At 57.7% G+C, this 24,920-nt stretch overlaps 6 protein-coding genes across 6 annotated transcripts; 3 read left to right on the top strand and 3 right to left on the bottom strand.

Moving 5' to 3' along the window:
* Nucleotides 1-682: 682 nt before the first annotated feature.
* Nucleotides 683-1,504, top strand: SPSK_09705 (uncharacterized protein; the record flags this gene model as incomplete). The annotated part of the gene is made up of 1 exon (XM_016736276.1): nt 683-1,504. The coding sequence occupies one exon, from the start codon at nt 683-685 to the stop codon at nt 1,502-1,504; it is 822 nt and encodes a 273-aa protein (XP_016586915.1).
* Nucleotides 1,505-1,972: 468 nt separating this feature from the next.
* SPSK_08722 (uncharacterized protein) lies at nt 1,973-4,147 on the bottom strand (the record flags this gene model as incomplete). The annotated part of the gene is made up of 1 exon (XM_016735310.1): nt 1,973-4,147. The coding sequence occupies one exon, from the start codon at nt 4,145-4,147 to the stop codon at nt 1,973-1,975; it is 2,175 nt and encodes a 724-aa protein (XP_016586914.1).
* A 1,103-nt stretch (nt 4,148-5,250) lies between these two features.
* SPSK_10838 (membrane morphogenesis protein VPS13) lies at nt 5,251-15,366 on the bottom strand (the record flags this gene model as incomplete). Its single annotated transcript, XM_016737101.1, has 1 exon — nt 5,251-15,366. One exon carries the CDS (start codon nt 15,364-15,366, stop codon nt 5,251-5,253), a length of 10,116 nt encoding a protein of 3,371 aa, XP_016586913.1.
* Nucleotides 15,367-16,480: 1,114 nt separating this feature from the next.
* On the top strand, nt 16,481-18,051 carry SPSK_09109 (uncharacterized protein; the record flags this gene model as incomplete). The annotated part of the gene is made up of 3 exons (XM_016735688.1): nt 16,481-16,900; nt 16,963-17,229; nt 17,311-18,051. The coding sequence occupies 3 exons, from the start codon at nt 16,481-16,483 to the stop codon at nt 18,049-18,051; spliced, it is 1,428 nt and encodes a 475-aa protein (XP_016586912.1).
* Nucleotides 18,052-18,405: 354 nt separating this feature from the next.
* On the bottom strand, nt 18,406-20,226 carry SPSK_08913 (dynamin; the record flags this gene model as incomplete). Its single annotated transcript, XM_016735499.1, has 1 exon — nt 18,406-20,226. The coding sequence occupies one exon, from the start codon at nt 20,224-20,226 to the stop codon at nt 18,406-18,408; it is 1,821 nt and encodes a 606-aa protein (XP_016586911.1).
* A 1,077-nt stretch (nt 20,227-21,303) lies between these two features.
* On the top strand, nt 21,304-22,451 carry SPSK_09446 (uncharacterized protein; the record flags this gene model as incomplete). The annotated part of the gene is made up of 2 exons (XM_016736018.1): nt 21,304-21,314; nt 21,629-22,451. The coding sequence occupies 2 exons, from the start codon at nt 21,304-21,306 to the stop codon at nt 22,449-22,451; spliced, it is 834 nt and encodes a 277-aa protein (XP_016586910.1).
* Between the last annotated feature and the right edge of the window lie 2,469 nt (nt 22,452-24,920).

The raw sequence follows: 24,920 nt of genomic DNA, 5'->3' as shown, positions 1-24,920 counted from the left end.
GGGAGTGGCGTAGATGCAGACAGACAAGGTTGTCAGTGTTGGACGAGTGTCGGTGGACGGGTGTCGTCGATGATAGAATCGTCGTGTCAATTCTTGTGTGGCAACTTTGTCGTGTCGTTTGCCTGCTGGCGCGACCCAAAAGAGTCCCTGGCCAGTAATTTTTAGCGCTTGGCCAGCGCCATGCACCGCGTTATCTTATCGCTCCACATATTCTTATGTCAGCATTCATTTTATGGTGTACATGACAACCACATAACATAGTATTCACGTTGTCGTACTGCAGTTTGCGAAACGATGATGTAAGTCAGAATGAAATTGCTAGTTCGACAATAAATAATACATCACTCCGTCGGCTCATTGACATCGACGCCCTTCGCCGGCGGCCAGAATGACAAATGGCGGTGCTCGTCTTATGGGATCACCGCTCGGGCATTTCGGGCAGCTTTGGAGCCTAACTTAGGTGCTGCATGGCGCTGCATGGCGCTGCAAGGTGCTGCAGCGAGGCGCAGCCGCACGCTAACGCCACGGCAGTGGGGGTTCTGTCAAGTGAGCCGCCAGCCTGCTGCGATATTCCACAGCCTTGCCTGTCGCCCATATTCGCCCATGCTTTCCTGTCTGCTTCCGCTTCTGCCTCTGCTTCTTCCGTCTTTCCAACACAACAAACCAACACAGCAAATCCACAATGGCCTCCACATCCGACGATGCCACGTCGCCAGAGACGGCGTACAACGACCTCAAGCGGCTGACGCCCTCGCTGGCGGCCGAACTCGATCACCTGCGCGCGTCGCTGCGCGAACACAATCTGTGGCTCCAGCGCTACGGCCAGGGCCAAGGCCAGAGCGACGACGAGGCCCTGGCGGCCGTTCCGGCTGGGCTGCCGACCCTGACGACGTCGAGGCCGGCAGAGCCGGCATCCGAGACAGTGGCGCCGCAGACGACATCGGCACCCGCCCCTGCACGCGACCGCACCACCTCGCCGCCACCCGCCTTTACCCCAACTCCGCCCACCGGCCCCACATCAACATCAGCATCAACATCCACATCCACTCCGTCCTCCACCCCAGTGGCACAGCAGCCCCCCTCGACCTCCCATCCACAGCCGTCTCCGACTGCCCCAGCGACACCTGCGTCGCCCGACATCCCGTCCTACTCGTCCGCCGTCGACAACACGCTGCCGCCCTACGCCGCCTCCGAGGTGCCCCTCTACAGCAGCGCCGTCCGCGATGACGTCCAGCAGCGCCGCGACCAGCTGATGGAGTACCTGCGCGAAGGCGAGGAGGTGCTGCGGGACTACTCGGCGCGGCTGGCCGACCTGGCGCGCGAGCTGGGGCGGCCGGCCGAAGACGCGGACGCGCTGGGCACCTGGAACGAGGCGGCGCCGGACAACGCGCTGCCGTCGTACACAATGATTGAGGGGCGCGAAGAGCTGATGGTGGGCGGCGTCGGGGAGGTGCCGCCGACGTATGCACGAGGGTCAGCGGTGGAGGCCGCTGGGCGGGGATAGGTGCGAGGTGAAGGCGTTGTGTCGCTGTCTACAGTACGTCTATAGTATGAGGTTACGCCTTGCATGAATACATGTTTACATTGAACAAGTCCATTGTGCACCGTTCTTTTCGTGAATGGGAAAACCGCGTCCCGTATTGTTCTTGTTTTGGTCAAATTCCATTCGTCTCTAATTGGACCAGGCTATGTCAGAGCTTCTGTTCTGATCTCCGAGGTAAAAGGTCAATAAAGTAGAAAGGGAACGCGAATTCAAGTGTCAGGGCACAAACTCAGACAACTTCAATAAAACAAGCAAAAACAAAGAGTAAAAAAGAAGAGGATCGGACCAATAGCATCTATATGAATCAGAATCAGAATCTGGACTGTGCTTAAGAGAACTAACAAGCCACGAAACACAAGCAGAACCGCGTACCACCAACTAATCCATGGCGTCCAGCCCTCTGAAGATGCAAACAACAGGCGACACTGCTCAAGGCATGGTGGGCGTCAGACCCGTCACGCGCTGGATGTCCTCCAGCACCCACTCGATGGGAGTCGTGAGCGTGATGTCCACCACGCCGACTTTGCGGCCCTCTGCCTTGTCCTCGTCAACGGCAGATCGCACACCAGGGTGCATGCCGACGACGGTCACCGCCTCGTCGGCACCAACACCGGCGTCGAGCATGCAGACGATGGCACCCGTTGCGTCAAAGACGCACGCGCCAGAGTCGCCCCCGAGGCTGAACAGCTCCGGGTAGGATTTCGTGCCACGCCGGTCCCGCTCACAGACAAGCCCCAACACCGGCCAGGACCACGAAACGATGTCGTTCTCGCCGGGCACGGGTGTGCGTAGGACGGCTTCCACCGGGCTTAAGAAGCCTATCGACACGCCTGTAGCAGCACCACGCTTGTAGACGTAACGGGTGGGGACCCGTCCGTTGTCGGACTGTTTCCGGCCCTGGTCGTTACTGCCGGCACCCTGTTGCGCCGTAGGCGTGGTTATGTCGCGATCGGCACTCTCCTCTCTCTTGTCATGCGCGGTGGCCCGTGGTAACGACAAACGGACGAATCCCGCTCGGTCGCATTTCGCCGCCAAGGCGTAACGCTCGGACTGGGCAATCTTCAGCCTCCTGGCATCCAGCTCAATGCGAGCAAAAAAACGGCCAAAGTAGGCGTTGTTGGTGTAAAAGGGCGGTGCCCGGACAGCAGGACCCTCGATATCCGCACCGCTCGGACTGGGGCCCGGCAGCGGCCCGGTGTGGTCGAGCTTGACCAGAGCCCAATCGTTCCAGCCGCTCTGGCGGTTGTGGCGATGGGCACCAGAGAATTCGACATGTCCAAGGGACCGGTGGCATGCAGCGTCGCTGTCGTTGTCGCTGTTGCTGCTGCTGTCCCCTTCCCGGGAGTCGAAATTGTCGGTGTGGGCCGCAGATTGCAGCGCATGCATCGCCGATGGGATGTAGTCACGCACGCAGGCGTCGCCGAGTTGCAGCTGCGCAAAGGCCAACTCGTCGCTGTCGTGGGGGGCCACGTGCTTGCGAACAAAGTGGAGCCGCCCATGCAGCTCGCTCGCAGTCTCTTCCAGGAGGCGGCGGCTCTCAGCGATCTCGTCGCTGCGTCCCCATGAAACAGGGAGCGCAGGATATTCTGTCGGGAGGCCTCCTTCTGTCACTTTGCCGGTGTTCGGAGGCGCTAGATAGTCGCGGCCGTGCGCAAACTTGTCGCCGACCACAACGTGGCGGGAGGCAAGGCCGTACAGGCCACCATGCAGCGAGCCGTCTGCGGCGGTCAGACGCAAGTAACAGGACAAGGTCCCGGAGAGGCCTTGATTCTTGTTGTCGGGTGCCACCTGTTGAATGCGCTGGCCAGGGTATGGGAGAAATCGCACAATCGGGTCATTGACCGCCTGCATGACAGGAGCAAGATGGTGCATGTATACAGCACCGGGGCCCGTCTCGCCATAACGGCCATCAAACACATCGAACAGCGGTGGCAGGCCGCTCTTCTTTGGCTCAGGGGAGGATGACGAGGAGGACGACGACGACGAAGATGAGGAGGGCGGAAGAGGGACGGAGCACGGTCCTGCATCCGGCTCGTGGGGAGCGGCACCGGCACCAGAACTGGCATCGGTTTCGGCGAGCGAGATAAGACCGAGCTCGGCCACATACACGTGCACGTGGGCGCCAATGTGGTCGGCGACGACGGCACGGCAATCGGTCGCGGCGGCAAGGCCGTTCTGCCAGGTACACGTTCCGCGGCGCACGCCAACGAGCAGCGAGGGCACCTTGTCGGCGGCCTGGGCTGCCAAAGCAGTCCACTTGGCGGGCTCCTTGCTCTCGTCATGCCATGCGGGGCGGATCACTGCCGCGCCGAGAACCACGGGCAGCAGGATCGTCCAGTCTGCGCCGTGCTTGGCCAGCGTCGTCCGGAGCGCGTCCGTGACGGCGGTCTTGGCCGTGTTCCACCGGTCGACAAAGTCCCGGTCGGAAACCACTTCCATCTCGCGATACAGAGGCGCGATCCATGGTCTCTCGGCAACGTCTGTTCTGGCAACCAGACGCGGCCGGCTCAGCAGCCCATAGAAGAAGGAGGCAAGCTCCTCTTCGGATGGCGGCTCCGCGGCTGGCGGCTCCAGGACGTTGGCTTCGGAGTGGTCGGATGCCATGGTGGGAGGCGGCACACTGTGGTTGGGAGGGGCAAGGGACAGAGCGGCTTGGGGTCTCTAGCCCCTGGTGTTCTGCGACTCGTCCGTGCGCTCTTCGGAGTCTGGATTCTCGTTTTCGTGGCGTTTTGCCGGAGAGATTGGCCCGCTTATGGACCGCCTTTTCTTCTTGTTCTGGTCGTGATCCTGCATCGTGCTACGTCTAACTGGCAGCATGGAGGTCGGGAAAGGGTGGTGGTACGATCAAGAAGAAAGAGACGACGTGAAATGGTGATGTAGCAATGGTGATGCAGAATGACGATGCACCAGCCTCGAAATAAGTAAAAATGGGGGAGACGGAGGAGAAGTGGTCGTATTGTGTGCAATGTAAGGGCAGGTGCGGGACGAAGTGACACGCAGCTGCAACCGTTTATATAAGGACCGGTGACTCACGTTTGTTGATGGCTGCGTAGTCATGAATCAAAGTTCACAGCCGCGTCTTGTGATACCAGGCGAATGCGAATGTTTTGTGTCTGTTGGGGTCGAACTAATTTTGGCGGCAGTATCGCCTCACCGCCTTAGCTCGGTCAGCAAGGCTTAAATTTCAGTTTGACGTCATCCTTATTTTGGGAGTATCAAATAACGTATCAAATAACGTAGTAAACAAACGCGTCTGTGAATCACAACTTGGGCAGCACGTCGTTTACGATATTTTTGGATAATTCATATTTATTGATGAATGCTTATATATAGTCGAAAAAGAGTGGATTGTTTCTCCTTTAACGAGAACAGTTCGTATGAATCTAAAATAAAAATAATACATGTGTCAAAAAAACAAAATAATAACAACAACAATAAGAACAACAAAACCAATGTCAGGCAATGAAAGAAAATAAAATGGAGGACAAAATAAAGATATGTTTTCGTATTTATATCATACATTTCAAACAATTTGTGAATGAGAATTCGTATTCTTAAATATGGAAGTGGCAAAAAAAATAATCATAAACAGATAAAAACAAAAACCAGGTCCGCTATTTCATACATGCAATCGTCTCGCTGGAAAATCGTACAGTACAATGACAATCCCGTTTCGCTTGTTTTTGGCAACAATTCCTACCCTCTCTCTACTCTCCACGCGACCGCCGGTTAAACTCCTCCACGGCCACGGCCACCATCCGGTACAAAAACGCCCGGCCGCTTTCCTCGGCCATCGGGATAAACGGCCCGTTCATGTTGCCGCGCAGCGTGATGCTGAGACCCGTGCGCTCCTTGGCGATGCCCTGGATGTCGCGCAGCGGCACGTCCCACTTGGTCGTCAGCTGGCGCGACCGGATCAGCAGGATGCGCGCGTACGTCACCATGGCCACCATGTCCTCGAGCGGCAGCTCCAGGTGGCCAATGTACACCTCGTCAAAGTACTTGCCGTCGTCGACCTGCTTGAGCCAGAACTGGCCGAGCGCCTCGCGCTGGCTGTAGGGGCGCACAATGCCGTCGGCCGGCACAAACCGCGTCAGCCGCACGCGGTCCAGCTCCGACCCGTCAAAGACGGTCGTCGTGTTGCGGATGCCCTCGGACACGTTGCTGGCCAGGTCCAGCACGCCAATCACGGGCTTGGTGGCCACGCCAATCACGCCCTTGCCGATGCCCTTGAAGAAGCCCAGCGCGCCCTCCTGCTCCGCGCCCTCCAGCGGCTTGCGCGCCAGGCCGCCGACGCCCGACGCCACCGACGTGATAAACGAGTTGGCGCCCGCTGTGACGCCGTAGAGCGCGTGCTTGGGCCGGTTGCGCGCCCGCGTGATCCGCCGCCGGTCCTGGAACTGCTTGTCGAGCGTGGCCGCCGCGAGGCCCTTGGACATGGCGCCCGTGAACTTGGACACCGAGTCGCTGAAGCCGTACACCGACTTCTTCATAAACGACGTGGCGCCCCGCGCCAGGCCCATGCCCAGGTCCTCAGGCCGGTCCGACATGATCAGGCCCTGGTACGGCTCGTAAAAGATGTCCGTGATGCCCGACGAGATGTTGTTGAACAGGCCCACCGGGTTGCCCAAAAAGTCCGCCGAGCCCAGGATCTTGTGGATCTGGTACAGCGCCTCCTGGCTGTAGTGGTTGGACACGTTCTGCGTCAGCACGGGGATCGACACGCGCACGTTTTCGAGCAGGAGCGCGTTGAGCCGCAGCGGCGCGTCGTTGACGTTGCCAATGGCCATGGTGATGATGTTGAAGAAGAACATGAGCGGGTTGCGCGACGACGTCTTGTCCTGCACGTTGACGCGCTCCGTGCGCACAAACGAAATGTCGAGCTGCATGGGCTGGATGTTGAGCATCTCAAAGTACATGTCGCGGCCCGACTGCTGCGCCTTGGGCTCCGGGATGCCCAGGCTCTCATCGCACAGCTGCCCGTCGACATCCTCGGCGTCCCACGACGCCCCGGGCGCCTTGGAGAAGTCCAGCACCGCAAACACAAAGTCTTCGTCCAAGTCCAGCGTCATCTCCTGCAGCAGAATCGTCGCGTACTTGATGTACTCGACGCCGTACGAGTCGTCCTTGACGCGCGTCACCATGACGTGCAGCGACGGGTGTGCCTCAATCTCCTGCGCACGCTTGGGCACCACGCTGGGGTACAGGATCATGGGGAAGATGCCGCCGTAGAGCTGGTTGTCGATCTGGATCCACTTGATGGCCATGCTCACCGTCTGGTACTGCACCGAGTCCGTGTACCGCAGCTGCAGCTCGCGGAGCGTAATGTACGCCAGCTCCTTGAGGTGCGCGTTGATGAGCGACACGCCAATGCCGGCCAGGCGCAGCTGCGCACGGAATGTGACGCCCTGGTCCTGCTCCTTGGCCTCAAAGCTCGTTCGGCTGCGGTCGCCGTCAGCGCCGCCGCCGCCCGTATTGCTTCGTGCCAGGCTGGCAGACGACGACGTGACGTGGCTGCGTTGGCGGTACAGACTCCGGGACTGCTTAAAGTTGGACAGCAGCATTGTCTGGGTCGGCCCGTCGGCCGTCACGTTGATGTCGATGATCTTGGCCTGGCCGCTGGCCGCCACAAACTTCATAGGCAGCTGGTTGCCAATCTCGGCCAACTTGACGTGCCGTTCTTTGCCAAAGGCATTGATGACAATCTCGCGCGCCTTGGCGGCCGGGAAGTCCCAGGCGTACGGCATGATGCTGCGGGGCGGCAGGCGGTACCGGATGGGCCGCCAGCCCGACAGGTCCTCCACGCCGTCCTCGTCGACGTTGGGGTTGGCCTGGTAGAACGTGAACTCGGTGTCGCTCTCGTTGCGCATCGAGAACGGCCAGTTGCGCGTCTCCATGCTGAGGTTCAGGAAGATGGTCGCGCCCTCCATGAGAATCTCCGTCCGCACCAGCTTCTGGCGCTGGCCCGGCTTGGCGAGCTTGATGTAGGCCGTGCCGAGGTCCGAAATGTTGAACGGCGACGACCACTGGCTGTTGACGTCGGGGTACGAGAGGCAGAGCTGCTTCACCGCGCTCTTTTGGAGGAAGTGCAGCGGCTGCAGCGCGCCCGCCTTGATGGGCAGCACATGGGACGAACTGGGCTCGCGGATGTTGAGGGCCTCGTCGAGGTTGTTCTGGATGACGAACCGCGGCGACAGCGTAACAATCTTGGTCATCTTGTACTTGCCCTCGCCGGGCTCGACGTTGATGCCAATGTGGATCTCGGTGCCGCGCGTCCGCGCCGACTGCAGCACCACCTCGGCCGAGCTGCCGATGGCGTCGAAGCTCTGCGGCTTGCTCCACTCCGAATCGCCGACACGAAGCAGCGCACGGTTGCGGTTGTCTTCGGTGGCATACGAGAACATGAAGGGCAGGGCGCGTGCATGGTCGTTGCTGCCGTGCGGTGGCTCGATGAGCATCTGGCCCGCGGCGGACCGCGCCGGCTGCATGAAGCCCTTGGACCGCACGTCCATCTCGAGCGCCGTCTTGTTGAGGATGACGTACGGGCTGTAGACGGTGACCTTGAACGCGCCGCCGGCGTCGGGAATACGGTAGTAGTGCAGGCACAGGTTCAGGACCAGGCCGGCATCGTCTTTGCAGACGAGCGTCTTCTCCTTGTGGAAATCCTCCGCGGTGCCCCCGTTGATGATGGCAAACTCGCTTGGCTTGAACACCGTGTCCTGCATGTCGACGCTCAGAAGGAGCAGATGCGACAGCTCCGTGACGTGGACCGGGCTGACGCCGCCCTTGCGCAAAAAGTTGGTCCAGTCGCGCTTGGTGTTTTTGTCGTAGATGCGGTACTTGAAATCGTAGGGCAGGAGGTTCTCGAGGACGACGGGCGCCGACAGCTTGATGCGCATGTACGGGTAGTTTTGGACAAGCGGGTTGCCGCGGTCGAAGTTGGCATTGACCTGGAAGAAGAACGAGTCGCCGCTCTCGCCCTTGCAGACCATCGTGCGCGTCGGCCGCTTGAGCAGGTCGCGCCACCACAGCGTGTCCGTCGACCAGTCGAAGCCAAAGCCCGAGTCGGGGCGCACGACCAGGCTCTTGAGATAGACGGCGCCGACGGGAGCGGGGCGCGCCTCGCCTGGTGCGATTTTTTCAATCTTGAGGAGGTGGCCTTCGCGCGCATCGTAGACGCCGATTTCGACGGGCAGCTGCGTCTCGTTCTCGACCACCAGCGGACTGCGGAACGTCACGTACTTGACATTGTCCTCGCCCAGCTTGACGTCGACCAGCAGGCGGTGCAGGACCTGGTTGCTCTTGGGGCGCAGGCCAAAGATGAACTGGCCCTCGCGGTTGAGGCGGATGCTCTTGACCGGGTCGAAGCCGGAGCTCTCCAGCAGGACCTGCACGTTCTGCGACTGGGACTCGACGATGAGGTTCTCGCGCATCTTCTCCCACTGCTCGAAGCTCCAGGGTGCCTCGTCGCCGTCGTCGAGGCGCACCGTAATGTCTTCGTTGGACAGGGTGCTCCGCGAGCTGACGACGATGCCGAACCCGGTGTAGTTGCGAATGCGGTACGGCGCCTCGGTGCCTCGCGCTTTGCCGAGGACGTCCTGTGGTGTCTGCATCAAAAACGCAGCAGACTTGGATGCGAGGGCAATCGACGACGAGGTGATGGTAATGTCAAAGGTCTTCTGGGAGGCGACGTCAAAGGAGAAGACGCCGGTGTCCTTCTCGCGGCCGACGCCAATCGACACCTCCCACGGCTCCACCAGCGGCTCCCAGGCCGACTTGGCAAAGTTGTAGACGTTTGTGTAGAGGCCAATCATTGTGTCGGCCCGCAGGTTCGTCGACCAGTCCTCGGCCACCACGGTAAACTTCTTGATGCCGAGGTCGAGGATCGGCAGTTCGTGGAGGTCGCCAATCAGCACGACGCGGATGCCGTCAATGGTCGCGTGAAGCGCCTCGTGCCGGACCACGGCGTCCGCTGGGCTGTCCGCCCCGCCGTCGTGCTGCCCGGAAGCCGACGTGCGCCGGTCCTTGGGCTGCTGCAGAGCGACGCCGCCACTGAGGGCCCGGCTCCGCCGTGAGATGTTGGTAAGAGCAGCGCGTGTCGAGGCTGCTGCGCCCGCGGCAGCGGTCGACGGACCGCGGCCGCTGGCTGTGCGCTGCTGGATGCCTTCTTGGCGCAGTTTCTTGGCCTTTTGCTCGGCGGCTGTTGGCTTGTGCTTCTGCACGTCGTCGTTCCCAGAGAGCTCGGACGCTCTGCTGATGATTTGCAGGACGAGCAGGATGTCGCGCAAAGACAGGCGGAGCACGAGGGGCTCAATGTCAATGCTGAGGTTGGTCAGGTCGGGCTTGGAGCTGTCCAGGGAGAGCAGAACCGAAAAGTCATCAATGATGCGGAGACGCGAGTCCTCGAAGCGGTCCATGCGGCACAGAAACATGCCCACTTCCGACACTTGGAAGGTCAAGGCATGCTGCTGCGACAAGAGCACCTGCTTTGTGCCCAGGACAATGGCCTCGGACGAGGTGCTGAGCGGGTTGGCGATGAGGATGACCTGGGCATCCACCACATTAACGCGAAAGGCAACGGTAGTCCTCTGTGCGGGCACCGATTCCGGCTCGTCCGGTTCGTCTGCTTCGCCCGGCAGCTCTTGCTCGCCCGTCGTGGGGTTCCCACTGCCCAACCGGGACGGACCAGACGGCCGCCGTTGTGACCGGCTGCGCTCGGTTCTCGATTCGCGGCTGCCCTGCGGCTGGCCCGACTGGCCAGTAAACGTGACCCGCATGGAGTCCACGTCCGACTCCTCGGGCGTATCTGCTGGGCTGGGCAGCTCGTCAATGGCCGCGGCCGGGGGCTCTTCCACGCGCATGCCGACGGACACAAACTGCTGAATGGCAAAGAGGTAGTCGAGCGCGAAGATGACGCGGGGGCTGTCGACGGCGACAATGGCAATGATGCTGCGCTCGTTGCCGCCGGTCATGGTGATGCTGGCCATGAACTGCTGCACCTTTTTGTTCGACGAGGACATGATCCGGCGATACTTGTTCGTCTCCCCCGGGCGGCTGTCATGGATGGTAAACGAGTCAATGACAAACTCCGCCTCGAGCGAGCCGTTGGCCTGCATCCGCAGCTTGAGCTTGCTATCGTCGAGCGAGAAGCGGGACAGGCTGGCGCTCTCCATGTTGTCGACGGGACGGTCCTCGTGCGCATTGATCAGCTCGAGGCCGATGGTCTTGATCTTGAAGACGAGGTCCAGCTTCGTCCACGTGTCCGAGTGCGAACCCAGCTCGGGGCCAAGGTCAATGAGCTGCCCGTCGCTGTCTGTGCCGGGGGCCTGGGAGGCGTGGGCCTGTTGGATTGCTTGTGCGCGCTTCCGATCCCGGTCATCGAGTTCGTTTTCGACTTCTTCGTTCACGCGCTGCTGGTCGTCCTCGTCGGGCACAAAGGCCGCCGGCACCGCCTTGCTGATTTCCAGGAGGAACTGCATCTGGTATTGCGTCAGGCGCAGGTTGAAATCGGTCATGTGGCCGACAACCTCGGTATCGGGCCGTTTCAAATGGGGCTTGTGGTCGGCGTGGGTGACTTGGAACGCCACGTCGACATGGTCAATGAGCTCCAGCTCTTCGGACCGTTCGTCCGGGTAGTGCAGGAGGGACGTCAGCCGAATGTTGCGGATACCCGCAGACATCTTCATGGCGACCTCGGCGTGCTCGGAATCGTCGAGCGGCGCGAACTTGTTTTGTGCGTAGATCTCGCCCAGGTAGGCGGTCAGCAGGTCACGCTTGGGCCGGCCGGGCAGAACAACGCGTGGGAAGACGACAATGGGCGTGTTCACGACCACGTCGAACTGGATGCGGTTGTTGCTCTGCTGCAGCTGCGTGGCCTGGTGCGCGGCGGCCTGGCGGGCGGCGTTGTAGATGGCCTGCATCTTGCCAAACTTGACCAGGAAGGCAATGATCTTGCGGAAGGGCTCCTCCAAAAAGTTGACCTTGATGGACCCAGCCCGCAGGAAGATGGACGAGTCGTAGCCGGGATACGTTTTCTTGTTCTTCACATCAAACGTCTCGTAGCGGAAATCAGCAAGGTCGTCGCCTTGGATCGTGATGAGCTGGCGAAGGGGCGAGTCCTCGGGCACACCCAGGTTGACGTCGTCCCGCAGGCTGAGGTTTCCCAGCCGTGACGAGATGCGCATTGTCCCGTCGAGGAGGAAAACGCCGACGTCGGCGTGGTTGAATGCCAAGGTGGCCAGTCGGATGCCGTCGTTGTTGAGGATGAGCCGAATGCTCTTGAGGTCCACTTTGACACGGATGGCACCGCCACCCCCGCCGGCGGCGCCAGCTTCCGCCTGCGACCCTGTTGGGGAGCCGGGCGTCTTGTCAGAGTCTCCTTCTGTCTCGTCGGCGGGGAGAAGACTACGGTCGGCATCGGCGTCGGCGTCGGCATCGGCGTCGGCGTCGGCATCGGCGTTGCTGACCGGGGTACTGTCGTCTGGGGCACCACCGTTTGTAAACGTGATGAGGACAAAGTCGAGCAGCGTCAGCAACGTCTTGCGCGTGACAATCAAGTTGATCGTGGAGATGGCGACATTGACATTCGTCTCGATACCTTCGTAGACGGGCATGAACTCGGGCGACTCCTTCTTGACGCGCACAAACTTGACGTGCACCAGGGCGCGCTGCTGTTCGCGGTCCTCGACGTCGCCCGACGAGACGATGGATTTGAACTCGGCAGACGGGTTGGAGACAAAGTCGTCGACCGTCACGGACCCCAGAGACACCTCGGCGACCATGTCATACGGCCGCAGGTAGAAATCGAGATCGAACCGGTGGGCCACGAGTTCCACGAGCAGGGTATCGGGCTTGACGCCGTCCGGGTCGCTTCGGTAGAGCGAACCACGCAGTTCGTCGACCGCAAAGGTAAACTGGAACGTCTTTTGCTGCATGCGACGCTGTTCGGTAGCAGAGCCGCTGTCGGCGTCTTGGAAGCTGTCGTCGTCGTCGTCGTCATTGTCGTCGTCGAGGACAATGGCTGTCTCTTCCGGGATGGTCAGCGACAGGAGCTGCGACGTAGGGCGCTGGCTGCTCCGTTTGTTCGATGCGCTAGACGCCGAGCTCAACAAACGGGGCCGGCCCTTCTTGGTTGGCCTCGTGTCTTGGGCGCCATCGATGCCTGTGCCAGGCAGTGCAGCAGCGCCTTCCGCTTCGTCGTCAAACCGGGGAATGGCGACGTCGATGATGCGCATGAGGCTCTTGTATTTGGTGTCCGATACAGCCGCGTGGAGCATCGGCATGTGTCCCGACACCTTCACCCGCGTCAGATTGGGCGCCCTGGGCAGGATGGATACGGCAACGATAAAGTCGACGTTGATTTTTTCGACGACGTGCATGCGCAGCTCCTCGTCCTTGTCCGCCAGCTGCGCCTTTGTCTCTTCTATGGACGGGCCGATGAGGACTTGGGTGGACGTCAACTTCACGGTGAACCGGTCGTACATGAGCGACTCGAGACGCTGGAAGTCGGCCGCCGTGTAGGCACCCCTCTCCTTGGACTGTACGTCTTTCATGGTATCCTTGTCGACCAGTTCACTGCTGACGCTAATGTGACCGGCATCGAGGATGAGGCAGGTGGACTTGCGGGTGGTGATGCTCTGGGGGACAATGATGAGCGGGGCCTGGAGGTCGAGTTTGGCATTGATGGTCTTGTGCTCTTCGAGGGCAAACTCCAGACCGGCCCGCGTCTGCTCGCGCAGGCCTTCGACAGTCGCACCGGCCGACTCCATCAGTGCCGTGATGGACTCCATGTGGCGCTCGGGGGGCTTGAAGAAGTGCCAGACGCCAATGACAAAGTTGGGATTCCAGACGATCTCGAGCGGCTTGAGCTTGCCGCGCACAGCAATGTCGCCCTCGCCGTCCAGGGGGTTCTGCTCGACCTGGAACCAGAAGAATGCTTGCTCGTCGCTGGTGTCGGCCGTCGTCTGCTCGAGCTCGCTGATGGACAGGCGTTTCTTCTTTCTAGTCGTCACCACAGTACCGGGGGCGTCCTTGACGCGGACGATCTCGGTAAACAGGCTCTCGGGAGTCGTTCCGTCGTTGACGCGGAGGCCGCCGAGGCTGATGTCGAGCATCATCGAGTCGGGCCGCTGGATGGCCTTGGCGCGGAAGCCATCAAAGTGCAGACTGAGCAAGTCGGTGATGGCGCTGCCGTGCGGATTCTGCTTGAGAGTGAAGCTGCCGGTACTCAGCGACGTCTCAATCTGCAGCTTGATGGAGTCTCGCGGCACGTCGACCTCGGCAGCCAGCGCGGTCTTCTCGTCCCAGTCGATGGCGTCGTACAGTTCTTGGCGCTGCTGCTCGGTCATCTGTGTATTCTCGGACTCGTCGGCCGGCGGCTCGGCAGGCTTGGAGCCCCAGACCCATGCCACCCAGCCCTGCTGCTGCTGTGGCTTCTGTGCATCGGCCTTTGGCTTGAGGGCGGCTGCGTTCTCCTTTTTGAGCTGGCTGCGCGCCAACGACCGCCAGAAGCGCAAATCTTCGTAGCCGAGCTTCCACTCCAGTTTGGTAAGGTCGTCAGACTCTTCAGGCGTCAGCGTCTGGTTCTGCTTCTTCTTCTTGAAGAGCTCAATGTAGCGTCGGCGGTCGTCACGGCGCTCGCGGAAGTAGTCCCAGGTCCAGCGGCGGTTGCGCTCGTGGATTTTGCTGAGGACGGCGTCGCCGGCAAACTTGAGCCACGCGCGCGGGTCGTCCTTTGGCCGGACGTCCTTGGGCTGGTATTTCTTGTACTCCTGGTGGCGGATAAAGTAGTGAAAGAGGTCGATCATCATCAGGGCATCGCGGTACTGCTGGTCGTCGAGGACCACACCGATCTCGTCAAAGATGAGGTTGGCCTTGAACTTGGGCGCGTTAATGTTGCCCGTCTTGTCCATTTCGACCTTGGCCTGGCCGCTGACGGGGCGCAGGATAAACTGGTGGCCTTGATGGTCGCGCGGGGAGACCTTCTGGGCCGTCTTCTCGTCGGACCCGCCATCGCCGCCGTCCTCCTCGACAATCGTGTCTGCTTCTTCGGCCGTGTCGGCGTCTGTCGTGGCAATCATCGCCTTGAACCGCCGTAGGATCTCGTCATGGGACGCGTTGTCGGCGCCTTCGACGGGGGCCTCGCGGCCGGAGCCAAGGAGTTTTGTGTCGGTGTTCCAGTAGACGGCGAGCGCGCCGAGTGTGACGAGCTTGTTGGTCGACTTGAGGACGGCCTGGATAAAGGCCGGACGCCAGCCCTCGTCGGTGCTGACGGCGCTGAACTCCTCGAGGGTGACGCCGAGGGCGAACGGGTGGCCCGGCGCGGAAATGGAGTCTTCGTAGCGGATGTGGATGTTCTTGACGGAAATCTGCAGATTGTCGACAATCTTGGTGACGAGGCTCTGCGTGAAGCTCTGGCTCTTCTGCTGCTCTTCTTGGCTCAGGCCCTCCTGGGACCGCTCCTTGAGCAGCTCGGCCGAGTCCAGCTTCTCCATCTTGAGCCGCTGCTTGCGGCGCTCCTCTTCTTCCTCGTTGTACGCGGCCTCCTCCTTAGGCGAGGCGAGCAGAAAGACATCCTCGATGTAGATCTTGACGGGCGCGCCGCTGAGGTTGGACCAGGGAATGGTGAGGGTCAGTTGGCCCAAATGGCCCTCGACGACGTTGATGGGGAGTTTGAGCTGGTCGAGTGCTTCTCGGCGCAGCTCGAGGTCACGCAGCTTGACGTCGCCCGACCAGATGCCGACCTTGAGCTGGGTTGGGTCGAAGTTCTGGACGTACATGCCGAGGAAGCGGTTAAGCAACCCGGCGACGAGACCTTCCAGCATGGTGGCGGCGCTGGCGGAGGATCACACGGAGCCGTCGCGGAGGAGGTAGAAAAGAAGGGGAAGGAAACGAGAGGGAGGGAGGGAGGGAAGGAGGAGAGCGAGACGCGCAAGTTAGACACCGGATCGAATTGCAGGCGTCATTTGGCGGGATGCGAATCGAGAAAGGTTTCGGGATGGAGGAAACGACTGGATCGAGGGATGGAGGAATCGTGGGATTGTGATTGTGGCCGCAGGAAGTCGGAATATCGTGAGAGTTGGGTCGCTGTTGGGCCGCGCGTGCGTGTTGTGTATGTTATGGATTCGTTCAACGAAAGAAGCGACTAGGAACAAGCGTGTCGTCTATCTGTCGGGCTGGGCCTCGATGTCGTTTCATCTGGTGTTGCGTTGGTGAATATTGGCCGCGTGGCGGAGTCGATGATGCCACTAACGCAGTTGGTTCTTGAGAAAAACAAACTTGGAAAGAGGGCCGTCCACGGCTTCCTCCTGCTGTAACGCCGTTGTGGTGGGGTCGAGTTGCCGAGGAGGGACTGGTTTCCTGCTATGGAATATTTACGGCTAGCACGCACCACTGCGAGGTACCTGTTGTATGTAGCACGCACCAGATGGGTACTTATGAACGTATTACGTCACAACTGAGCTTTTCAGGCAGGCACTGGAGCTGCAGATCACGGCAGGAACAATCCATTGCACAAAGACGGGGAAACAAAAGAGGAAGGAACAAGCAAAGGAACAATGACGGGATTACGCGCAGTCAAACATGGCCAATCGTCGAAGCCGACCTCCCGACGTCGAGACAAGTGCCAGGAGTCAGGTTCCTTTCCATGACAGAACAGGGTCAATTGCCTGTCATTGGCCAGGGCGGGACGGGGTAGCACGACGATGACGTTGACGACGAGCGAGCTCCCTGCGACGCAAATAAAGAAGCTCCAGCTCGCATCGATTGGCCTTGTCGATGGTCGGATTTTATTTATTTTTTTATTTTTTATTTTTTATTTTTTGTTTTACCTAATCAAGTTTGATTTTTTCGACATTGTCATTGTATATTTTCTAGCATCTTGGCTGCTGCGCCCTATCTAACCACCTTCATTGTGTGAATTGCTTCTTCTCAGTAGCAATGCTTCGATCACGGCCATTGTTTTCCCCGGTGCGAGCTGGTGCGACCATCAGAAACAATGCCACGGCCACGCCTTTTGTGGTAGGCCGCGCCGTTTCCCTGGCGGTCGGTCGCGAGGCCGCATCGCAGAGTCGCCCGATGCACACAAAGACATCACGTCGCGTGCATCCGCTGGCCTTCAAACCTGCAACGCCTCCCTCGACACGCTTCCTCGTCGCGTACTCGACAGACTCAAAGTCACGACCCCCGGTCAAGCTCAGAATTGACCGTGAGCACGAGAAGGAGGTCGGCCAGCAGAAGCTCGAGGCGCGGCCCGGCGAGGTGACGGTCGAGTCGTCGCGGCGACACTTCCGCGAGCCAAACGAACGGCGGCCGTTGGATGACGAGCCGCCGATGATGGACAGCTTGAAAGCCGATGCAGTAAGTGTCCTGCGGGGGAGAGAAACTATGGACGCAGCCGTGGCAGTGACTAATACATGCAGAACTCGATCAAACAGACGCTGTCCCTGACCGAGGTGCCCCGCGAAGTGTACGCGCTGGGCCTCAGCGGCACCGTCCCATACTTTTTGACATCGCTGTCGACCGTCTACTTGGGGTGGACCTTGCGCAACAGCTATCCGACATCGTCGACCCTGATGAACACCTTCATGGTCAGCCACGAGACGGCGCACCAGTGGCTGGCGATGCTCGAGCCCATCCAGCTGGGGTTTGGCGCCGTCATCATCTCGTTCCTTGGTGCGGTGCATTGGGTAGGTGGCGACAGAAAACGGAGGAGGTGACCCGCGCGCAATCTCTGATCAACCAAACTGACACATACACACACGCACCAGGGCATGGAATTCAACGAAAAGACGCCGTCGCACGATCGCACCCGCTTCCGCTACGCCATGGGTGTTCTCGCGCCTGCCATTGCCTGGCCGACGCTTCTGCTGCCCGTGCACTTTGCCCTGACAGGCCAGTTTTTCGCATTCACGCTGTTGTACTTTGCCGACAGCCGGGCGACCAAGATGGGCTGGGTGCCGCCGTGGTACTCGACGTACCGGTTCGTCCTGACGTTTGTCGTGGGCAGCGCCATCCTGGTCAGCCTCATCTTCCGCGCCAAGATTGACGACGTTGGCGAGAACATGACGGAGCGCCTGGCCAAGGGCATGCACCAGCGCGGCACCGGCGCAGAGGACTACTCGGAGAAGTGGGCCAAGCTCGAGCAGGCCGACAAGGAGAAGGCTAAGAAGGAAGAGGAGGAGCGGAAGAAGCAGGAGAAGAAGGCGAAGAAGGACAAGAAGAAGAAGGGCGGCGAGGAGGGCGAGGACAAGGCCCAAGAGAAGACAAAGGACGGCGAAGAGAGCTCCGACGAGGGCGATGAAGGTGACGGCAACGGCGATGGCGACGAGAAGGAGGACGACGATGCGAACAACGGCGACGGCAAGGACAGCAGCGATGACAAGCCGGAGGATGGAAACAATGCCGACGACAAGACCAAGGGCGACGAGAAGAAGGGAGCCGTCGACGGCGACTCGTCCTCAAAGAAGAAGTCGGCAAAGGGAGATGAGGAGTCAAAGAGCAAGAAGTAGGATGTCTTGTTAAGGATGACCACGCGCCGAGGTTGCCGTGGTTGGTCTGTGTTAGCTGCATACTTTAGTGGACTACTATCATTGCTTCAGTTTAATTATGCTTCAATCTGGGTTTGAATTAACGGAAACAAAAAACAAATACGTGCTCGAAGAAGAACAAAAATAGAGAAACGAGATAACGCGTAGCAAAGCGAACACTCCCCGCCCCCAAGAAAGAACAAAGAAGAGTCTCCGTCATAAATAACACCACATCTTTTCTTGCATTGTTCATTTCGCATTTTGTTGGTCCACTTAGACACCGTAAAGTTGAGCGAGCAATCCAGTGCTCAGCAGCACGCTTAGCGAGTTTGCCGCCTATGCCTTGAGAATGGCCAGTGCTGCTTTCAATTCACTGCTTCTCTTTTTGAGCGCCTGGCGGCGTGCCTTGGTGACATCCTCCTCTCCAACGATTTGACTCAACGTATCTGTATCCAAGTCAATCACCCACGCTTGTGTGAAGACGGACAACGGTCCCTGCGGCCCGAACAAGAGGTGGTAGCCGACGGCCTGTCGGAAGACGTTGTCTACAAACCGATCGACCGCCAGGTGGTAGTAGGATTTGAGCTTGTCGTGAATCTCCTGATGTAGATACTGCTCGTTTGTTTTCGTCGTCGTCGCGCTCAGAACATCGTCGAGGTTGATCACGAGCCTGTCCTCACCATATGACTTTTGGGAATGCCAGGCTTTCTTCTCGAGCATGTTTCTCATGCGCTCTCCGCGGGCCAATTGCACCCCCTGGTTAAACGCAGCATTCAGGGTAAAGGGGGATTGGCGCCGCTCAATGTCCACCAAAAGCACAGCCTGGTCCCGCCCATTCTTGTACCGCTCTAGAACGGGCTCATATATAGCGGAGCGTATTTTCTCGGCAATGTCATCATCTGGACAAACAGCACGCAGTGCTTCGGTCATGAAGTGATGGATCAGCCGCACGGCCTCGCCCATGCACACGCGGGCCATCGGCTCCCACTGGTAAGACTGCTCGCAAAACGCCTCCGACAGCAGGTCCGAACTAACGGTGCCGAGATCCACACCTCGGGACTGCAGGTAAAGCGTCTTGATCCAACCCATAATGTTGGATCCGGACTCCTCAATCTCAGAGTGCTCGGGGACAATGTCAACCAACTCCGGATAATCGTCGATAGTGACGCCGTAGTCCTTGAGGTGCGCTCGTAAGTGCACATGGAACTGAAGAGATGCCCCAGAAGAGACGGAGGTCATATCGACCGTCCCAGGTGCCACGGAATCTTCATACAGCTGTATTTCTTTCGGTCCGCCAATGTCATCAAAGTTATATAGCTGTCCATACAGCCGGAAGCTGTCGGCGAATGCATCGACCAAATTCACCAAGCATGTGATTAGCCGCATCTCTGGCTTTTCGAAAAAGGAGTGGCGCGAGTACTGCGCCGTAAGCGCGTCTCGTGTCAGCTGCTCGAATTGCTCGGCGATACCACCCAAGTAGCGGCGCTGGTCTCGTTCCAAGGTCCGGGCCGGCCCGAGGCTCTCGAGATCGCGGTTGCACTTTGCCAAGAGCGTGAAGATTTCCCTGCGGAGGATGGGAAACTCGCGGCGCGTAATCTCGGCGAGTAGGGCACCGAGCCGTGTCTTGAGGGCCTGGACGCCAACTTGTTCGGGCGGCAGGGCGGACCATGGTTCTTTTTGGAACATTGTCTCCAGGGTGTCAATGTCGACGACCTTGTTGTCGTCATCGGCGCCGCGATTGCGCACGATGTAGTAGCCGAGGGTCAGCGGCTTCCGCTTTCCCGACACCAAGTTGCACACGGACAGCTGTGCACTGGACTCGTGCACGAGGTCAGGCTTCGTCAGCACCGCCAGAGTGCGCTCTCCTTGTCTGTCGTACTCCTCGGCCAGGGCGATGATCTCCTGGGTGGCAATGTCCACGTTGCAAGGAAGCACGGGAAGAATGATGGTTCGTTTGTCCCGGATGTATTTTCTGACGAGGCTGTTGACGAGATCAATGTCTTCTTTGGTCGTGAGTCCCTCAGCGTGGTTACGGAAGATGCCAGGGACGTCGATGACTGTAAGATAGTCTTCTTTCGGGCCCGATATTTCAATCTTCAAAACATCTTCGCCGAAGACTGTGCCTGATTTCGAGGACAGATCCGTTCGAATTCCCATCCGTCTATTTGCCTGTCTCTTCGTGAGCAGTTGCTACAGTGGTGAGAATCACTCTTATCCAAGATGGTGACGAACCTCTACCATAATATCCGCAAACTGGGCACGAAGATCTTTACCGGAGGATATTTTGGGGTTGTATTCGCTGAGATTCAACTTATGTGCCTCAGAAGCGCGCGGCCCGGGCAGGATCCGAACCTCAACGCTATTCTTCGGACCGCGACGTGACGTGATTTGCGTAGCATGACGTGTACAAAGCTCTACATTTCTTGGAAAAGGAATGCCGGTTAAGCTTTCCAAGAGAGACGATTTCCCCGAGCTTTGGTCGCCAACAACCACCAGCTTTCCTATTGTCAGTTCAAGCCAATGCCCAGCGGATGATGCGGGCTGGATGCAATGTCTTACCTGTGGAAGAGGCACATGCTGCCCTATATTGAGTTCACGGAGCTGGTCTATCTTCTGCAGGATTTCCGGAGTCGACAAAGCGGTACCTTCAGCCAGAGTCATTTTGTTAGTCAATTTGTTTAGCAGTTGGTGATGCGATTGTATCTGAGCTTGGGTCGCACACACATTCTCTCCTTGCCTGACTCGGGTGATACAGCAGCTCTCTTATACTCATTTTTCGCGCAAGGTTGCGTCCCAGTCGTCCAGGTCCGAGACTCTGCAAAGGGCTGAAAATTGGCTTACTGCTGAGCGAGTTATGTCGATGCATTGCTGGCACACTGGCCACTCGTAATGTTCTTGGGCTGCGTCTGTACGCCGCCAGCTTGTTCTCTTATTGGCCCATCTTGTGGCCCCCTGCATCTGATATCGACAACATGGTTGGTTTGGGCTGTGGCCTTTCTGTTGCATGGAACCTCGTCGAATCTCTGAAAAGCCATGCATTGCAGATTTGGGCACGAACTACTTCGTCCAGGAGAAATATGAGTGATTTTGACTCCATGGGAAGTACTGAAAGTTTGCTTGGAGATGCGTTGCCCGCGCATCTGCGTCCTTCTTTTGTTGGGCATCCTTGTAAAGTCCAACGCTCGATACCCTCATTGGCTGATCCTGTGGCCCGTCTTTGAACTGTCTCTGCCCATGCGGTTACGGTTGGTCGAGCTTGTGGCCTTTGTCTGGCCATGTAAGGACGGCAGGATTGAACGTGCATGGAATCTTGTAGAATCCTTGAACTTGCATGCCGTGTAAAGTTTGACTCCTTGATAGAGGGGGACTTGGAGTGGATTCTCAGTAACTATCGGCATATATAGCCTAAAGACGTATCTCTAGCAAGACGTCAACAACTCATCTCACTCTTTCGCTCTTTAGGTCTTCTCTTTGAGATACCCTTGACATACCACAATCCTTTACTTCGGTCCCGGCTTAAACAGCTCGGCGACTATCCCCTCTTTTACATTTATACCAGCTTATTATACTGGGAGCTGGTTCTCCTGCTCATAGGTAGGAGTCCGGCTGGCAAATACCTGACCTTGTCTTGCGACTTTCCATCATATGGTAACGACTTTGATACATACTTTGGCTCTGGCACTGCGGTTGAATACGATCCCTCAACATTTCCATTCCTTGACGAGAGCACACACTTTGCACACTCCAACCAAGGAGACGAGCAAAGCAGTCACTCAGACAGTTTTCCGCCACAATATTTTATTGACGAGCGGAATTCGTCATCCGATGGGCGTGAGCTTGTTGACAGCAACTTCCCTGACACAGCCGGCAACTTTGAAAATTCGCAAACCTACAACTCGGACCATCAGGCCTCATTCCTTTATCAAAATCATACCCTCGACGACTTCGACTTGAGCACTCCGACTGCTTCTTACACCCCAGGCTTCGACCCTGTCCACGAAGAACTCCCGGCCAGTCACCCCTCCGATAGCTCTGCCTCGAGCCCAGTGTCGACCGAACGGGCTTCATCACCCGAGACGACGAACGGACAGTTTGTATGCCACGTGTGCCAGAAAACCTTTTCTGACAAGTCCAAATACAAGTACGTCAGCCCACTGTATGCGATGCCATGGCGCAGTTTCCTGCGAGGTTGTCCCGAAACTAAACTTACAAACAATATAGTGCGCACATACGGTATCATGGCGATTCTCACAAATGCCCCGATTGCGGGCGGGCCTTTGGCGTTTTCCAGGACCTCAAAAGGCACAGAAACGGGGTCCACAAGATGGGGCAACGATTTGCGTGCCCAGTACGTCGCTGCGGGAAGACGTACTCTCGGCTAGAGACCCTCCGGCGTCACTTTAAGGACAAACATGGGGCATTAGATCCTAATGTGTGTCTTCAGCACTTGAAACGGCGTTAGCAACACAAAGAATTGCCTCTGAGCTCTCGACGGGATCTGAGAGCTTCATGGAATGTTCTTTCTGTCGTGGCCATTACGCCATTGAAGTCTGTTACCATCTGTTGAAAACCACTGAAGTCTGGTTTCGTTCGCTCCGCCTTTTTCAGGGGAGACGAATAGATGCCCGCTGACGAGGGTTGACGCAGACCAGGTGACGGTCTCAGCTTTCATGTATTGTAGAAGTAAGGATCAATGAAACATCACCTTAAAACCCTTTGAAGTCTCACTACACCTTCCACGTGAAATATACATGACCGAAATTAGACTAGACAGGTGAGAATTGCGAAAAGGGCATTTCTCAATTTTCGTAGGCGGCCTACTCTTCTTAGCTGTAATGATGTTCTTGTTTAAGTGTTGTCGCCGCTCTCATTTGGAGACTTGGCGCATCACAAACCTGTCGTATGCGGGGACCGAACCACCAATTTGTGCCGGTCTCCATGTCGGCCAAGAGAATTGAAACAACAGTAGAAGACGTCACCTAGTGAGGCCGCCGAATTTAATATTGAGCCGTTCATGTTTTTTGAACCATAAGCCGTAGTGCACGAACTCGAAATGACCCTCAAAATAAATTTGCAAATTCCGTCATGAAGCATTACTATCGACGGCTATATCAGCTCTGTGCTATTGTCTACGTCGCGAACTGGACGGATTGGGAGACTAAATATGCCAAGCTTTTGTTCCTGCATGATATAAACCTTGCCTGGTCTGCTTGTTTGCTCCTCGGCCCGCATGGCTGAAGCTTACCTTCGTCTGGCCGTTGGGTCGACACTAAATATGGGTCTTTACATCTTATACCGAGCTACCCAGCTACGTGTAGAGCTGAATCATGCTAGATATCACAACGATGCAGTGTACGCGTCGTCTTCCGGGTAACTTGATCACACAGAGGGTCTCACGTTAGGGAGAGATACACTATGTCTCGCACGTGAATGAGGCAATGGCAAACTTCGGGCACTCTGCTGGGACAAGAAGGGCACTGGCGATGTTCCGTTTTGTGCTACTGGTATTGCTGCTTAAATGTGAGTGAAATTGGGTTTGGGGCTAGGTCCTAACACCCATCTGAATCACGGTCGTGACGAGAGACATATACGAAAAGGCGAGAAACTGCGACACGCAATTCGTAGCGCGTTCATTTTACGATGAACCGTGTTGTATAAATGGATGAAAGACAGATCAAATTAGAAGCATGGCTGGGTGTGCTGTGAGGCAGTCGTCAACGCAATGAAAGAGCGAAAAGATGAAAGGTGGAAAGTATGAGAGGTGAGAGCGATTTGAAAACGTCAATGTGAAATGCACAACAGCCCGATATACAACCCTAAAACCTCATTGAGAATTTTCATTTCTGGGGGTGCACCTGTGCCGTCCTTGCTCCGAGCTGCTGAGTGGATGTGTTCTCATGAGCTCCCTGTGCCCACTGTGCCTTTATCAGTATGGTAGGCAATGCTTTAGGCTGGCTTCGACCACTTTGGGAAGCTCGCTTGACTGCATCTCAGAAAGCCGTAGCTGTAATGTGAAGCTCGTAACTTGGTATTGGGATGTGACATGTACTTCATAGCCTTGGGACGGAGCAGTAACAGACGCGGCACGGCACAATAGGCAAGGGGGAAAGTGAGGTTGTCGCGTCTGGAAGCCGGGAAATTTGAACGCCCGCCAGAATCGGAAGATGCAGGTTCCCCTGTGTGTCTGTCTCGTAAAATGACCAGTCCAAGCGCCATGCATGCGGTGACGGTACGGGGTAAACGAAAACAACTTTGCAGGGCTAGAGGAAAGCTCTGTTGACTCGCAGTATCCTTGTATGGACCAGGGCCGTTGCAGGAAGTGTGGTGCTCCAATAAGGTAGGGCGAAAGAGAAGGCCTACTAAGGATGTACGGCTTTACGTGGAAATAGGCGTGGACGATCCTTTGGTGAGCTACGTCGATGCTCGTGCGCGACTAGGTGTGATATTTGGAATTGTAAGTCGTACTGACATGTACACCTCGTGCTCCTTGCGGTGCGTTGGCTGGTAGGTTGAAGCTTTGCGTTTTGTGCGTTGTCTGGGAACAGTGTTGGTGCGAGTAATTACCTACCTGTACGCGCTGCGTCGCAGTCGTAAATAAGAACCAGGACAGCAAAGGATGCCGTTCTTGCCGCCCCTGTATTCTGTATGTTTGACTTCTTCTCTTCTCAGCGGTTAAGGCGGGGATAGTGGGTCTGCCCCTGAAAAACTTGGAAGATTACTGCACCAACGGTCGGTTTCACGAGGCTGAGTCGCAGCTGACAGACCTAGCTTGTAACCCACGCAGGCATCCTGCGCATACAGGAACCAAAGCAATAAGATTAGGCTCCTACCGTATCCCTCGTACGGGCCTG

This window comes from Sporothrix schenckii (genome assembly GCF_000961545.1).
Source record: "Sporothrix schenckii 1099-18 chromosome Unknown Cont44, whole genome shotgun sequence".
Classification (NCBI taxonomy): Eukaryota; Fungi; Ascomycota; class Sordariomycetes; order Ophiostomatales; family Ophiostomataceae; genus Sporothrix; species Sporothrix schenckii.
The sequence above is the reverse complement of the archived record's forward strand: the minus strand, read 5'-3'. Positions and strand labels throughout refer to the sequence as shown.